Source organism: Fusarium pseudograminearum, chromosome 2 (assembly GCF_000303195.2).
Source record: "Fusarium pseudograminearum CS3096 chromosome 2, whole genome shotgun sequence".
NCBI classification, from domain to species: domain Eukaryota; kingdom Fungi; phylum Ascomycota; class Sordariomycetes; order Hypocreales; family Nectriaceae; genus Fusarium; species Fusarium pseudograminearum.
This window is the reverse complement of record NC_031952.1, coordinates 185,193-201,104: the sequence shown is the minus strand read 5'-3', so window position 1 is coordinate 201,104 and position 15,912 is coordinate 185,193. Positions and strand designations below refer to the sequence as shown.

The window sequence follows — 15,912 nt, the reverse complement described above, 5'->3', positions numbered from 1 at the left end:
CAGTTAGATCAATTGATTCTATTATACAGATTAATGCGCAATAGAAACCAATCCATTTGAGTCTGGTCTTTGCCTCTCTCCGTTGCGCGTTGAGACGCGACCTATGTATGACCCACGTGTTCACGGTTCCTTCCCATTTTGCCGAGTGTTAAAGTTGGCCACATGGACGGCCCGAGCCTTGAGTCAAAATGCTCCTTCCTTCCTTTATTTCAAGTCTAGGCCGACGAATAAAGAGAACATGTATGCCTAATGAGCTGGTTGTTCTTAGGTTAGGCGAGGTTAAATGGATTCTAGTCTAGATCTTAGATAGTTTTTAATTGAACTAATTTACTCCGTTTCGTTGTTTCCATTTACCAACTTGGTCAATTGATCTGCTTCTGTTCGCCAACTTGTCAAAATTGATGTCCATATCACTGGTTTCAATGCACTTTTCGGCAGAAACACTTATGGAATCCATACTCTGTTACTTATTATGATTCTGTCGCCGAATAACCCTGAACAGATGCTTGTGACCAAACCACAAAGAACGACGTACCCATGCTTGGAGAATTGTAAAAATAGATCGCTGGAAGCATAAGAGACGAAATTACGAGATCAGCTTATGCTACTTAGACTAGCTTTCTTAGACTTCTTAGACTATTTATTTTATGCTCTAGGAGGCCAAGGTTTCTGATACCCACTAGCCAGCATATCTCCATCCCTTGGGTTCCCCAGCAGCATTCTCTGCAGCTTCCAGTTCCTTGTTCTTCTTGTTAACATACCATTTAGTAATCAACACGAAAACGACGACGAGACCACAGCCCGCAATAATCGCGCCACCACCAGTTTGATAGTATGGCTCCTGGTTTCGGAGGAAGAAGTAAGGTGTGAACCAATGAGACACAGAGGAAACACAGTTAGCGTAGGCAATCAGAGCAGCACGCTTGGTACGAGGTCGAGGTACCACCGTAGTCTCCCAAGAGATTTGCAGCTTTTGACACAGTCAGCATTCGTTGCATTATGTGGGTAGATAGGGTGACTTACGTTGAGACCAACAAAAGGTCCGATGACGAGAAGGATCATGCAGAAGTATCGAGCGCCAACGTTTAGTGTAGAGATCATAACTGCGCATCCCACCAATGTGAGGAGAATGGGCACGATGATGTGGTATCCGTGCTCCAGGCGTCTACCAGACGACCAGGATATGACCAAGGTTACAAGGAACGCAATGATTGGCGGAGGGGCCTGAATGAGGTACGTAGTGGTTCCTGAAAAGCCGAGGGTCGCGACTATCTGTAACTAATTAGCAATGAAGAAGTCATAGATATGTGTCGACTTACAGAGGGGAAGAAGTCCTTGTAGGATTGACCGATGATCAAGCAGAAATGGATAGCCGCAAAGAGGTGTGAGAAAGGATCTTTCATGCACTGTGTTTACCAGGTTAGTAGTTGCTTAGTTATCATTTGAGGGTCTGACTTACCATCCAGAAACCTCCCCAGTAGTCACCAGCATCATCTTCAGACAAACCACCAGCCGAAACAGCCTGGCGATACTGAGCCATCTCAGCCTCTTCCTCGGTAATGAAGTATGTTCCAGTGTTATCGGAAAAGTTTGGAATAAATTTGAAGCTGGCAATAGCAACAAGAATGCTCGCGGCGCCTTCAAGGAGGAGAAACCACTTCCACGCTCGCAAGTTAGCGACACCCTCCATGTTAGTCAGAATTCCAGCAGCGAGCAGACCGGACAACGCTTGTGAGATTGTGTTTCCAGCGTGCCAGATGCCCATCCTCAAAGGGGACTCGTGCTTTGTGTACCAGGATGAGGTCATGAGGGAAACGGCCGGAACGAAGGGTCCTTCGACTAGTCCGATAATGAAACGGCATAGACAGAAGCCCCAGCCTGCAGTAACAGCTGGCATGCAGATAGTGACGCAAGACCACGCAAGCATGCAAGAAGGAAGAAGAATCCGGGGTCGTCCTTTTGCGATGATCACGTTGGCGGGGATTTGGGAGATGATGTATCCGACGTAGAATAAAGAGATGCCCAGAGACCACATAGTGTCAGACATATGTAGATCTTCTTGCATACCAGCGAGGCGAGCGTTTGAGACATTAATTCGGTCGAGATAGCTTTTCTATGGTCAGCGTGTGACAGCACATCCATGGATATAAATGATACTCACTTCATCAGAAGCATGGCTGTGACCATTGGAAGAAACTTCCAGTCGAGCTTGCGTACAAGGGACTTCTCAATGGCAGCTCGCTCTTCTGAAGTCTTGTCCCTAATTAGAGCGTATCGCTCGAGAACTTCATCACGTTCGGGTGCATTCTCGTCGTATTCCACGTTTCGTTTGGCATCCAAAGAGCCGGGATTTGAATGAACGGAGCTGGCCATCTTGGAGAGATAAATTGTGTAACCGGGTGATCTGGTCGATGGATCAATGGTAAAGATGAAGCCCGCTTATGATTGCAAACATGGTGTACGGACGCTCAGACTTTATACAGCCTCGTTTACGTCCATTTTCCAAGGCCAAGGTAGTTTTCTCACGACTCACCCACAGATACGAAATAACTCTCGGCTCCCAAGTCTGGATCCTCCCCGCATCCCCGCGTTTGCAAGAAAGTCTGGAGTAAGGATAAGGTCTTGGATCGCGGGGGTTGGATGGTCGGATGTAACCCATCGGACAAGATCCGCGAATCAATTGAGTTTGTTGCTTTCTGACGGTGTGGGGCCGGAATAGTGTATGTTGGGGTAAAAGCCGTAGGGTTGACGTTCCAACAAGCCATTGTCCAGCAAGGAAGACGGCCAAAGCAAATGACTGATTAACCGGTCCGAGTACTCAAAGAAGCGTAGCTCTGAACCAAGGACCGAAGGTGGATGGGGATTTCTGGCGGTATAAACACCAGATATTCCTGGTCACTTGTTAGCCAAAGTTTAAGCTTAGATCCCTGACTCGCGGGAATACTCACCTGCACACTAGCTGGTCCCTCCATGATCTTGGTTGAAAGTGACAACAGGAACTGCTGGAACACGCTGATGGCGATAAACCTTGTCGAGCACTGAGTGAGCAGGACAGAGGCTTTGCTGACCACTTCAAAGGTCTGCGCGAACCCTTGTTGATTGGGGTGGGGTGTCTGCACGAGACACAAATACACGACTGCAGCTGCTAAGGTTGTGTAGGCGTCCAAGAACGATGCCGCTGTCGTGCCAGTATTGTTAGTTGGCTTACTGTAGAGTCTTTCAATGAAACTTTTGCAAGAATTGATGGCGTCGGTCTTGATCTCCGGAGACTCTTCGAAAGCAAGCAGCGAGTTGGTTCTAGTGTCGGACGGAGGATTGACTATTAGAATTATTGCCCGACAAGACAGCTGATCCAAGGAATCGAGTGGGTAGCCACGCGAGGAGAAAATGTCAGTTGTTGGTGGTGGGAACTCTCTCCAAAAACAAAGATTACCGTATGAGAATATCGGACTAGTCTGTCGGCTTCCGCAAATGTCTGATACAAGCTGCGCGTGAACTATAAGGTGACGACTATATGCAAGCTTGTTTATCACCGTCGCTGATAATTCTGATTCGTTATCATTTGGAACTTCGGGAATCTACACCACTGCATTAGTAACAAGCACTTTGAACTGGATCTTATGCATTTACAGAAACCGATATGTCTTCATCTGTAATACCAAAAGGTCTACCCATGGAAGAAGCCAAAGAGCGATCAAGCAGGTAGACTGTCCAGAAGATCCAGTCACTTCGGTAGGCAGTGTCTGGCCCAAGCCGACTTTGCGGGATAGCAGTTTTGTGTAAGCCAGCAGCAAGGCAGTTTGTCCATATAAAACCCATCAGATGCCAAGTGGAGCCCCCAGAAGGATTGAACAAGGAAAACACAGCCAGTAGTAGCATACAATGTAGTGTATCGAATGGCTCTTGGGAATGTAAAATTGACGGCAGCAGCTTGACAGCTGTACTGTGGAGGTTTGTGGCCAGTGCAGTCAAGCGACCTTTTTCTGCTGACATGCTAATGCCAATCGCAACAGATAGATATGTGTTGAAGCGATGAAGCGAAGGTTGGTCTGTGCCATCGGAGTCAACGACTGCATGATATTGTCGCATCAAATGGCTCTCGTCAATGTGCGGGAGCCATACACTCCAGTCGATAAATCGTTGGATGTAGATCGATGTAAGATCAGGTGTTAGTACGATGGGTTGATCATCATCCAGAGAGATATGGTGGGAAGACGAGGCTGAGGCCTTGGAGGGATCTTGGCCATCTACAGCTAGAGCTGCTGAGATAGACTCAATCATTGAAAGCTTATGGGGCTCGTTGCCTATGTGACCGCGAGATTCAGCCATTGCCCGATTAGACAGCAACCCGATAGCGCTCATTGTATCCTCCACGGTTGACTGATCGTCACAATTTGGCAAGGTATTGTTGGGTTCAGCGCTGACCACCGGCACATAGCCTTCAGTTGAGCGACGCCTTTTTCCATTGATGGGTAGAGCAACGTCTGAATTGAAGGATCGTCGAGTCTGAACATGGGACGTCTCAGCTGCCTTGACCTTTTGCTCAAGTTCAGCCACGCGACGTTTCAGAGACTCGACATATCTATTTCCTGTTAGCATTGCCCACCAGAGCTTCTGGGTAATAGAGTAGTCGAACTGCAAGTTCACAGTATGAACATATTATCCACGAGACCGATGCAAATACCATAATTGACTTGGTAACTTTGTCTCCTGCTTTTCCAGTGGCTGACATCTCTCATACTGACAGGAGTGTTTGTGATGGGACGGTGTGTGCCAAGACCAACTTACCCATTGACTCTAGCAGGGGTAAGACCAGTCTCTTCGGAATCAAAGTCGAACTGCTGAGAGCGCGCAATACACTCCACTCCTTGAGCAGCACATGATGTGCAGGCTGGGCGTATTCTGTCGCATTTTTGCTTCCGCCGAAAACATCTCTGGCAAGCGACCCGATGCTTGGCTTGTGAGGAACTGGGGTTGCTACTGGCTTGTGCAGGGTTTGAATCTGAGAGTTCAGAGCGCTCTCGCCAATCAGTTGTCATGTTAGGCTTTGTTTGGAACTTGGAGGTGAAAACGGAGCTATTCCGAGGGGAAATCCGGGGATGATGCAGCTTTATCGGAGATGTTCCTATGTGATCACGTGGAGAGTCCAAAGGGGTTAGTTGCTTACACTCGTGGGGTAATATGGGAGAGGCCGTTGCAATCTTAATTTTATTCGTATCATCGAGAGGAAGGAAACACTAATTCATTTTATGCACACAATTCTTTAACTAGGTTGTATTAGACCAATTCGAACCTGTTTCCTACGCTGTCACTGCCACACCATTGGTAGCTCCATTCGTGACCCCGTTAGTGATTCCATTTGTAATAGTCTTGGCTACACCATTCCCATTCGTGACCTTCGTAGAAGCACCATTTGTTTGTGATGCCTTGACAGACTCGTTCAAGGCTGACATCTCAGTCGCTCTCTTGCTGGCGGCTCCCATAAGCAAAGGGCCGTCAGTAGCAGCCATGACCCAGCGAGCTCCCATCTTGCAAAACTTCTCAACAAGGTCAAGTCGAGCGTGAAGACCTCCGACACCAAGCCACTTTCCGTGCTTTTGGCAGGCCGCAATAGTACGGGCGTAAGCCTCAGTCACACGAGGATTCTCATAATCTCCAGGGATACCCATCTCAGCAGTCAAGTCGTTGGTGCCAATGAGAAGCGAGTCAACACCGGGGAGTGCAGCAATCTCATCCACTAGTTCTAGAGCCTCAAGGGTCTCGATCATGGGGATGACTAGCGTGGCTTCGTTGGTAATAGGGTTGGACTGCTTTGCGGGGATGGAACGAAAGCTGTGCTGGGGGAGACCGTTGGTAGAGGAACGGAATCCAATGGGCTGGAACTTGGCAGCATTGACAACGTCCTGGGCGTCTTGGACGGAGCGGATATGAGGTACTACAACGCCCAGGGCGCCACCGTCGAGAACTCTTGAGACAAAGCAGGGGTCCTTGCTGGGGACACGAACGATGGGGGAGATGCCACAATACAGAGCCGCGACACATAACTGGCTTGTTGACTCAAGATCCATTGATGAATGCTCACATTCTAGGAAGAGTCCGTCAAAACCAGCAGTCTTGGCCATGCCCACGATTTCTATGCTCTTGCACAGCTTGATGGTCATGGTGTACGCGACCTCATCTCTGAGCATTTTCTCGCGCATGGAGTGGGGGATCGATGCAAGAGCCATTGTGAATGATTGTAATGGTTCGTTGATGGGAAGAAGAATGTGATTCAAGTAAGGGTGGGTGTAAAACAATTGTCAAGTACGATATGATTGATGGTCTGGTTGGGAATGTTGAAGACAACTTGTGTAGAGGATAATTGATGCTTGGCAAGATGCGTAATGGCAAATGTAGATAAGGTGAATGTGATATTGTCTTGTATTAATATACAGGTTTGAAATGAGCTTGAAGAGAGAGGTATCTTGATCAAACCGTTATCAACAGTCAATTTGCCCACTTGTTCCAGTCCCCACATCAGGGTGTCTCATCGTCGAGCACTAAAGCCGATATACGAAGCCGAGTCATTGCGGGGTCGGACTGGGGCCGACAACATCGATGTGGCATTGGACTTTTTCCGTCGCATGCTCACCAGCCAAACATACCCGCGGGACAGATATCAAATACGAGCAATGGCTGACCGGTGGCTTTCCGGGCCATACTCAGAATGGCGTAAAAGAAGATAGATAAAAATGCAAGTCATTGAGCAACTTGTTTCCTCAAAGACAGTATCCCCGTCACAAATCATCAACTGCATTTACATTCCCACTTCTCCATTTCTGACTGCAATCACCATGGCACCAGGCATCATAGAAAGAGCTCTTCCAGACAGTCTGTCTGCAGCCTCTGGGAAGCCCACTGTCTACCTCCTTGACACATTCCATCCCCAAGTCCTCGCCTATGTCAAAGAAAACTTTGATGCCATCACGACAGATGACCCTCGTCACAGCCAATGGCGACAAGAGGCACGATACCTTCTTGTTAGATCGTCTCGTTTGACGGCACAAGACATCAAATCCTGTCCCAACCTGGTGGCGCTTGGCAAACAAGGAGTCGGGTTAGACAAGATAGATGTCGATGCTTGCGCTAGCCGTGGCATCAAAATTTTCAATACGCCTGGCGTCAATGCGCGAGCAGTCGCTGAGCTTGTTTTGACTCTTGCCACTGCTTCTGCCCGCCAAGTTGGATCTATCATCGCAAAGCAATCATCCGGTATCCTTGTCCCAAAGGAGAAATGCTCTGGTTTGATCCTTCATGAAAAGACCGTGGGCATCCTGGGAATGGGTAACATCGGCAAATGTGTCGCCAAGATCTTCAGAGGTGCTTTTGACGCAAATGTCATTGCATACGATCCTTTTCTTCCTGCAGATGCCTGGGACGATATTCCTCACAAACGCGCTACTTCAGTCGAGGAGGTCTTGAGGTCATCCGATGTCATCACAGTGCATATGCCATTGACCCCAGAGACAAGGAATCTCATCAATTATGATCAAATGAAGAAGATGAAGAAGACCGCCATTATCATCAACACTGCACGAGGCGGCATCGTTAACGAGGATGATCTCCAGCAAGCGTTGTCAGAGAGTCTGATATGGGGAGCAGGGCTAGACTGCCATACGGAGGAACCGCCCAGTTATGAGAACTACAGAGGTCTTTGGGAGACCGGAAAGGTTGTCAGCACGCCTCATATTGGAGCTGCCACAGCCGAGACACAAATGCAAACAGGCATGGCAGCGGCGAGATATCTGTTAGAATTCGCATTGGAGAATGTGTAGATGAAGGGAAGCTAGAAATTTCATTGTATCTGTTTGGCGGCTGGCACAACTTTAAAGACAATAGTGCCTTTAGGTGCCCTGCGTCGAGAGTCATACACAGTAACGAAACCAACATTAGCGTCAAGATGCAACTCTTTTCCCCATGCGGGGTAGATCACGTGAAGATGAACCAAATTCTACGCCAGGCTCTGTGTATTTGTATTTATGTCAGGTTAATCCCCAGCTGTCTGTTACATGGCGTTAAGGTCCAGTTCTGCTTAACTGTATATCAAGACAACGCCACCATGATCCCTTCATCATCCCCGCGTCTCCCTCGACTGCCAGCCTGCCAGGCATGCGCCCAGAAAAAGACAAAGTGCGACAATGGCAGACCGAGTTGTTCTTCATGTGAGAGAACTGGCCTAGAATGTCTCATCTTGACTTCAGACGCAGATGGCAGTACCCAACTATCTCGAGCGTAAGAATTGTGGTCTGGTCAAAGCTAATCTAGAAATAGCTAACAACTGACTCAGTATGATTGACGAGTTGGAGAGGAAAGAACAGGCGCTATCTCAAAGACTCCGAGAGCTTGAGGCCGGCACGGCGCCTTATGATACCAGTAAGGCAGACACTTTGAGCCCTGACGACCGACATACAAGAAATTCGATAGCAGCTTCGTCGCCAGCGACAAGGGAAGGAGCCAGTATAAGGTACGTATCTCTTGTAACTTTACCTGGAATGTATCTTTGGTATAAGACACAGCCTGCGAGCGTCAGGGTACAGAAATAAACGATCTGAGTGCTTCATATGTTCATTCTCGATTTACTTACTGATTTAGTCTTTTATGCTAGTTTTATTGCACACCTATTCTCCGATGCGAATTGGAGAAAGTCCCATGCCAGTTTGTTACGAACATTGGCAGATGCACCCGGCGTAGGAGAGGTATCGATAGCTCCTTGCGAACTACCATCAGCAGCAGAAACGCAGTTACTTTTTGAGAAATAGTGAGTGCTATAACCCATTTCATATCCAGCACTAATCGAGACAGCTTGAGCTGGGCGCATATCCAGAACCCGTTTCTGCTCCGTCGAAGCATCTGGGCACTCCATCACCGTCTGTTCAACAACCAAGACGCTTCTACTCCTGTGACAAACCACGACCTATTCAGAGCATTTATGCTTTGCGCTATTGGCTCTGTGCTTCCATATCGGAACAGGATGCATGACCGGCATCCGGGAGCTTATTACAACGCTGCACTACAGTATCTTGGCACTGAGTTTCTGACTAGAGGGCTAGACTCTGTGCAGGATCTACTACTTATATGTAGATTTGGAATCTACCATCCAATTGGTATGTCGCAAATAGTCCATAGTTACTTATCTGACTGGCAAAGGCACATCTGTATGGGACGTCGTGAGGATCTGTGGTCGTCTTTGCATTGAGCTTGGGCTTCACAACAACCCGAACGTACAGGGCGACCTACTACAAACACAACTTAGACGGAGGATATTCTGGCAATTCTACCTCATTGACAGGTACAGCTCCACAACACTGGACCGACCGTTTCTCATCGACGACAACGATATCAGTACCAAGTTTCCTGTTGAGAGAAGCGATGAAGAGCTCGAAGCAGCGAACGGCCAAGTCCAATGCCTCGGCTCGTTTGACATCAACCATGAACCCAATGTACAAAATGAGATGACAGTGTTCTTCGTTTCAGTGAGGCTCCGACAGGTGTCATCACATATTCAGACCGAGTTCTCCAAGTTGCGGCGCAAGGTTATTGATTCCCCATCCAAACGTCTTCTTCCGGGTCACATTCACGTGGCAATGACCAAACTGTTGCAAGAGTTGCAGGATTGGAGAAATAATACCCCCTTCATTCAAGAGCCTAGCTGCCTGTATGAGACTCAAGAATGGTACGACCTTTTGCTAGCTCGAGAGCGACTATCTGTCTTGCGAAGAGCTATAGACCTCGTGCCAAAGGTCAATGGATCACCGCCAAAGGGGATATTGACCGTCTTTCTGAGATCTTCCCTGGAGACCATTGATCGGTATCACAGTCTATGGGATATGAAGAGGCATATGATGACACATACACGAAGTTACTTCCATATGCTGTTCACTGCTGGACTGTCTGTTATGTACTGCACATCGGTATCAAAGACGATCGCGGCAGACGACTTGCGTGCGTCATATGAAGGGCTGCTGCGGTGTCGAGAATTGCTGACTAGCGTTACTAAGCAGCTTCCTGATGCTAATAACTACGTCTCTGTCTTTGAGGCACTATTTCGCGATGTATCACAAAGGTTGTGGCCAAAGGAAAGCGAGACAAGTCTTCCAACTGATACATCTCTGGTAGCACCAACCACCTCTGCAGTTTCAGGCTATTCTAATGATCTTGACAACTTTGCCAACGGATTGCCTCAGCACATAATTGCAGACTCACTACCTTCTGACATGGATAATATGTCGAACTTTGCAACAAACCGCAACTTCTTTGATCAGAGCGTACTTGACCCCGCGAGTCAGTTCAGAGCTCCGATGAACGCAGACAGTGACATCACTATCGAGGGAATCAATTGGGCGCTTATGAGTTACGACTCACTATGGAATATGGAATCTGCCTTGGGCCAGTATGTTTATGGAGACCCCACCAATACTGGTGGTTGGGAGGGGTTTGAGCTTTAAAATATACAGACGAGACAGATATCAAAAGAAGGGTCTTTAGTGTCAGCCTCGGTCATGGGCTTGGTGAGCTGACTGGCGAACCATTCCATGGTTCTACTTCATGAGCTTGGCCAGGGAATGGCAAGACAAGAACCGGGACACGGTCCTCAGGGTATCAGAAAGCTTGGCCGCTAGAAGCATAAGAGATGGAATTAGTAGGTCAGCTTATGCTTCTTAGATTATACTCTTTAGGCTATTTATTTTTTTATACTAAGACTTACGAGGTTAACATTTCTACTATCCACTGCATGGTTCCCAGTGGGAGAGGTGATGTAGATGGCAGGAAGTTGTAGTTGGTCCATACTGTAGGTAGATGTAATTTTGATAAGTTGGCAAACAGAAGCAGATGCACAAGTACAATTATGGAGATTTCACAAAGTGAGAATTGATGGAGCGAATATTGAATATGCTAAGATAAATTCGTGCAAACATACGTTTTGCAATCCATTATGAGTTCAGGACCCTTGAATCTGTGACTAAAATATTGATTATGGATGATCTTCTATGAAGGATTGGGGCGCAACGACTTGCTCTCACCGCCGCTATTGGATATCTCGGGGTTATTTACAATCCTCTTTGCCCATTCAGGAGAATGGCTTCTGACAGCCAATGAGTTGACCTTGAGCAATACGAGGTGACCTGAGTTGTCATGGCTCGATATAGTAGTCACCGTTAAAATCGTGTCAGATTATGTGGCTATGGCGATCTAAGCCCCTCATCATTTGTCAATCTGCAGGCTATGAGGTTCCAGACAACTCGGACGGTGCCCCCTGTACGAAGTCCGACGGTGCAGGATCCGAAGGTGCCCCTGCACTGTCCGAGTTGTCTTGACTCTCGGCTATAGGATTCCGGAAATCCTGGCGTTAGCGAAGGTCAAAATAAACCAGTCATGTTATGCTATTATTTGCCCGCATTGTGGTCATTTAATTTCCACGCACTGTCAGCTTTGTTCCCCCAAGGCACGGGCCTCATCTCGCTTGAGCAAAAGGATCACAGTTGCTTATTGTGGAGTTCTCAGGTGGAATCCACACTGTGAAATTATAGGATGATGACTATGTGTGTGAGTGCAAGAGCCAAGAAGGCAAATGCGAGATCATTTTTGATGCAGCATATATTAAACGGAAACTTCGCCCCCGAAGCACTAGATATATAAAGAGAGCTGTGCAACCCTAAAAACAACATTTCTTCACCATCAACATCAATTCAGATCAAGCACTCACGAGTCCAACACCAAAATCACAAGATCAACTCCAAAACATCATCATCATGCACTTTCCCACCATTTTCGCCGGCGTCGCTGCCTTCTCCTCAGCCGTCATGGCTGCTCCTCCCAAGCAGAAGCCTTACGTTGGAGTCGCCATCATGACTGTCAACGAACCCATCAACGGTGAACACAGCACTCTTCCCCAGAACGTCCCACTTGGCGTCCTCACCCACCAGGACGGTGTCAAAATCACCGAGCTCCAGATCGCCAGAGTTTTCTCGACTGTTAACGGTGTCGAGGCCCCTAGCGCCGACAAAGTCGTTTGCCAGATGTACAAGGACCAGTATGCCACTATTCCCGGCAGCGCGGAGTTTACTGCCAAGAAGGACGCAAAGATCAGCACAAACTCGGTTCCCCTGGGCTGGATCCTTTGCCGTGTCAAGGCTTCTTCTTAAGCTTGGGGAGAGATGTGGCACACGATCACTATGGAGGGTTAATTCGACGGATGGATAAGATGGATGAAAGGCTTCTAGGGCCGGGTTTCCCCAAAATGTTCACTTCAATTATTCAGGCTATACAAGCATTGATGTACATACAATAACATACATTTATTTTCCTGGACAAATTATCTATTGAAAGTCGTACCAGAAATCTTTGCCATGAGTTAGTAAAAGATGTACATGTTCTCCGGTAGGAGGAAACTGAAAGGAGCGCTTGGTTGAGGAATGCACTAGAGATGTAGCACTGATCTTTGTTGTTTCGGTTTAGCAGGTTTTCTTCGTGATGAGAGTATTGGCTACTAGAACCATAATAGGCGAAATCAGTAGGCCAGTTTATGCTACTTTGAAAATACTTTGAAATTTCCATGCTTAAGAATTAGGACCCCAACCTTTCTGTTGCCCATGATATAACCAGTTTTGAGTCAACTAAATCATGCTGTATCTGGCCGCAAAGAGGAACCTTTGCACATGGGGATTTATTACTAGGTACATATGAGACCAACTGGTGCCATGGCGAATATGGTATCATGAATCGATGAACAATTTTACATCACAGCAGAGTTTTGCCGAGTCTTACAACAAGCGAACAATGGTAAATCATTATACATATTATTGCTATGTACAGCTATCAGGGCCACAGATTTTATGACATTGTGCCAAAACTCTGTGGCGTGGTATCAATAAGCCCCAACTAACTCAATATACACATTTCTAAATGTGCATATTCCTTCCTTCTTTCACTCTTACGCGAATGTCTTCTCACTCTTCTCAATGATTTGAGGAGGTCGCTCAATCTTCTTCTGAAGAATGTACTTCTTGAACATGTAGGGAAGCCAAACCTTGGTCTCGTAGGAGAGGAACTGGCTGGTAGGCACAGAGAAGACTTGGTCCAATTCCTCAAGAGTCATCTGCTTAGTCTCACGGACGAAACAGAAGATCATACCCCAAGCAATGAGGTTGAGTCCGGCGTAGAATCCAAAGGCACCGGTAGGAGTCATGACTGTCCTCATTCGGGGGAAAGTCAGTCCTAGAATTCCAGCAAAGGTGTTGTTGATGCAGACGGCCCATGCCATACCCTGCTCACGCTGGATGGTGGGGAAGACCTCGGCTGAATACTGGAAGGCAACGGGTCCCTCTCCAAGACAGTACGCGATGGTGAAAAGGTACACAAAGAGGGCAACAGGTGCGATCTTAGCAGCTTGGTTATCAGTGTTGTTGAGAAGAGCAAGACCAGCAGCCAGAAGGAAGATGCACATGAAGGGGAATGTTGCCAGAGTCAAGAATCTTCGTCCCTTGGTATCAATCAAGAAGAGAGTTGGGATAGTGAAGACGACCTGGATAGCACCGTAGCCCAAGGATGCGTAGAGGGCTTGGTCATGGCTGAAGTCGGCCTCTCTGAAGATGGTGGAGCTGTAGAAAGAGATAATATTGATACCGCACATCTGCTGAGCCAACATGACAGTACTGGCACCGTAGTTGGCTCTTCGAATTCTGGGGACAGCGAAACAATCCCAGAGACGTTGGAAGTAACCAGCACCAGCGTTCTCGCGAAGCTCCTCGTGGTAGATAACGTACGAGTAGTAGTAATCGCGAGCACCGAGGATGGGATGGGCACGAAGCTTGGACATGGAGACGAATCCTTCAGAAATTCGGCCATGCTTCATCAGCCAACGAGGTGATTCGGGGCAAAAGTAAATGCCGATCATGAGAATAAAGGCAGGAATAAAGGCTGAACCAAGCTCCAGTCGCCAAGCAATGTCGCCGATATCCTTGACAATGACATTGGCGCAGAATCCAAGGAAGATGCCTTTGAGATTGTTAGTCAATGTATACAATGGCGGTGTTGTCAGAAATACTCACCGATGACAACCCAAAGTTGCCAGAACATAACAAGGGCACCTCGAATTCGAGCAGGCGCCATCTCTGCAGAATAGATAGGCACAGTAGCATTCTTAGCACCGATACCAATTCCCATAATGAAACGGATGGCAAAGAGCTCTTGCCAGTTTCTGGAAAATCCAGATGCAATGGGAGTAGCAGTCAAACATGCGGCTGTGATAAAGATCTCTCCACGTCGGCCAAAGTAGTGGTTGAGGGGATCGACAATAAAAGCACCGATCAGACCAGCGGTCAGGAAAATGATGGAGTTGATGATACCAACAATCCACTCATCGCGTCCCGTACCATCGATGCCAAACTCCTTGGGGAATGAGAGGTTGGCGCCATTGGCACCTGTTTGATCCCAACCCTGCGTCGCAGCACCAACAGCACAGAGGCCAATTGAGTACCACAGCATCTTTGACCCGTGCCACTTGTGGTCCCTTTCGTAGATGAGAGCCGCTCGCTCATCATCGAGAAGGTCGACCGATTCGAAGCTCTCGGGATCACGGGCAATGAGAGCGGCTCTGCCGAAAAGGTCGGCGTGCTCGGACATGCCATTCGATTCGGCAAAGAGGCGTGCGTCGGCAATAGTTTGCTCTTTTGTTTTGCTCTGTGAGGTAAGAGTTAGAATACATATGCATCTGATGTCAAGCGATAAAGTCTAACCTGTAGAGGATTCTGGACAATGTTGACAGCAGTGGAACCACGGCGGCCTTGACCAGCGTGCTCTAGAACCTCTGCACCGCCCTTCTCGGGAGGGAAGCTTGCGTTCTTGTCATCGTATGAACGACTGGGGGAGATGTCTTTGTCGGCCATGATGAATCACCAAATTGCTTCCAGTACTGAGGAGTGCTAGAAGGAGGAGGACTGCAGCATGATGATCAAGGACTCCAGACATAAGCCCTGTATATATAAGCTTATTTTTAAAGCTGGTGGTCTGGCAACCCTCAGGGCTCAACTTGGCAAGCCGAAGCTTCCCACCCTGCCAAGCCCAGGCAGCAAGTTAACAGTCTTGGCTAGCCTGTGCCAAGGTTGTTTGGAGCTGGGGGATGTGGGGATGACGACACAACGTAGTGTTACCCCATGGGATCAATGCGGAGAGTTTTGATGGGTTTATTGGTTCGCAGAGACATTGAAATTACAAAGGGCGGGTCGTGGAACCCCATCAGGACTTTTGAGCGCTGCTGACAAGGTTGTTGGTTGTACTGTGGGATCATTCCTTTCTCACATGATTATCACTTCCTCATACAGAGATGTTTGTGATTATCATCAAACGCCGCAATGTTATCCAGTCTCGGACCATTGTCTGCTCAGTTGCGTAGTAAAACGTAGTCTCTTCTGAGGTCTATTGAGTTCCATTGAGGGACAATACAGGTTGGTCACTGGACATATCCCATAGACCGATACATGCGGAGAAAAGAGTGGCTTCCAGGCAACGAAATTCTTGAATCTCTTGTCCAAAACCAAGCTTTGGCCTTGCAATAATCCCCGCCCACTCCCCACAACTTGAGCAGGGTTTGAATCTCTCCATTTGGTTTAGCAACAGTAACCGAGAGTCTTGGCTCGCCTCCACTCGGAGACTCTGTCCAATTGTTGTTCTGTTTATTTTTCTGCCTGTTTTTTGGATCAGAAATTCCTGTCCAAGTTGCATAGTCTTTACGGGCGTTGGTTTTGAGTGATCAAGAGAAGCTTTCAATTGGACATGCAGGCGATAAAATATGGGTTTCAGATCATGGTATTTGGATCATACTTTTTGAGCGAATTACCTTGTGGTCTGATACCCGAGAGAATCCGTAGAATGATC

General features: G+C 47.7%; 7 protein-coding genes across 7 annotated transcripts; 3 read left to right on the top strand and 4 right to left on the bottom strand.

The window, feature by feature from the left end:
• Window positions 1-679: 679 nt before the first annotated feature.
• Window positions 680-2,373, bottom strand: FPSE_02353 (uncharacterized protein; the record flags this gene model as incomplete). The annotated part of the gene is made up of 5 exons (XM_009255472.1): window positions 680-970; window positions 1,024-1,272; window positions 1,320-1,406; window positions 1,460-2,108; window positions 2,162-2,373. 5 exons carry the CDS (start codon window positions 2,371-2,373, stop codon window positions 680-682), a joined length of 1,488 nt encoding a protein of 495 aa, XP_009253747.1.
• A 428-nt stretch (window positions 2,374-2,801) lies between these two features.
• FPSE_02354 (uncharacterized protein) lies at window positions 2,802-5,039 on the bottom strand (the record flags this gene model as incomplete). Its single annotated transcript, XM_009255473.1, has 4 exons — window positions 2,802-2,891; window positions 2,949-3,178; window positions 3,882-4,582; window positions 4,789-5,039. The coding sequence occupies 4 exons, from the start codon at window positions 5,037-5,039 to the stop codon at window positions 2,802-2,804; spliced, it is 1,272 nt and encodes a 423-aa protein (XP_009253748.1).
• A 261-nt stretch (window positions 5,040-5,300) lies between these two features.
• FPSE_02355 (uncharacterized protein) lies at window positions 5,301-6,227 on the bottom strand (the record flags this gene model as incomplete). Its single annotated transcript, XM_009255474.1, has 1 exon — window positions 5,301-6,227. One exon carries the CDS (start codon window positions 6,225-6,227, stop codon window positions 5,301-5,303), a length of 927 nt encoding a protein of 308 aa, XP_009253749.1.
• A 606-nt stretch (window positions 6,228-6,833) lies between these two features.
• On the top strand, window positions 6,834-7,814 carry FPSE_02356 (uncharacterized protein; the record flags this gene model as incomplete). The annotated part of the gene is made up of 1 exon (XM_009255475.1): window positions 6,834-7,814. The coding sequence occupies one exon, from the start codon at window positions 6,834-6,836 to the stop codon at window positions 7,812-7,814; it is 981 nt and encodes a 326-aa protein (XP_009253750.1).
• Window positions 7,815-8,098: 284 nt separating this feature from the next.
• On the top strand, window positions 8,099-10,484 carry FPSE_02357 (uncharacterized protein; the record flags this gene model as incomplete). The annotated part of the gene is made up of 5 exons (XM_009255476.1): window positions 8,099-8,271; window positions 8,327-8,503; window positions 8,645-8,797; window positions 8,842-9,143; window positions 9,187-10,484. The coding sequence occupies 5 exons, from the start codon at window positions 8,099-8,101 to the stop codon at window positions 10,482-10,484; spliced, it is 2,103 nt and encodes a 700-aa protein (XP_009253751.1).
• A 1,305-nt stretch (window positions 10,485-11,789) lies between these two features.
• FPSE_02358 (uncharacterized protein) lies at window positions 11,790-12,182 on the top strand (the record flags this gene model as incomplete). Its single annotated transcript, XM_009255477.1, has 1 exon — window positions 11,790-12,182. One exon carries the CDS (start codon window positions 11,790-11,792, stop codon window positions 12,180-12,182), a length of 393 nt encoding a protein of 130 aa, XP_009253752.1.
• A 788-nt stretch (window positions 12,183-12,970) lies between these two features.
• Window positions 12,971-14,924, bottom strand: FPSE_02359 (uncharacterized protein; the record flags this gene model as incomplete). Its single annotated transcript, XM_009255478.1, has 3 exons — window positions 12,971-14,034; window positions 14,088-14,718; window positions 14,775-14,924. The coding sequence occupies 3 exons, from the start codon at window positions 14,922-14,924 to the stop codon at window positions 12,971-12,973; spliced, it is 1,845 nt and encodes a 614-aa protein (XP_009253753.1).
• Window positions 14,925-15,912: the final 988 nt, after the last annotated feature.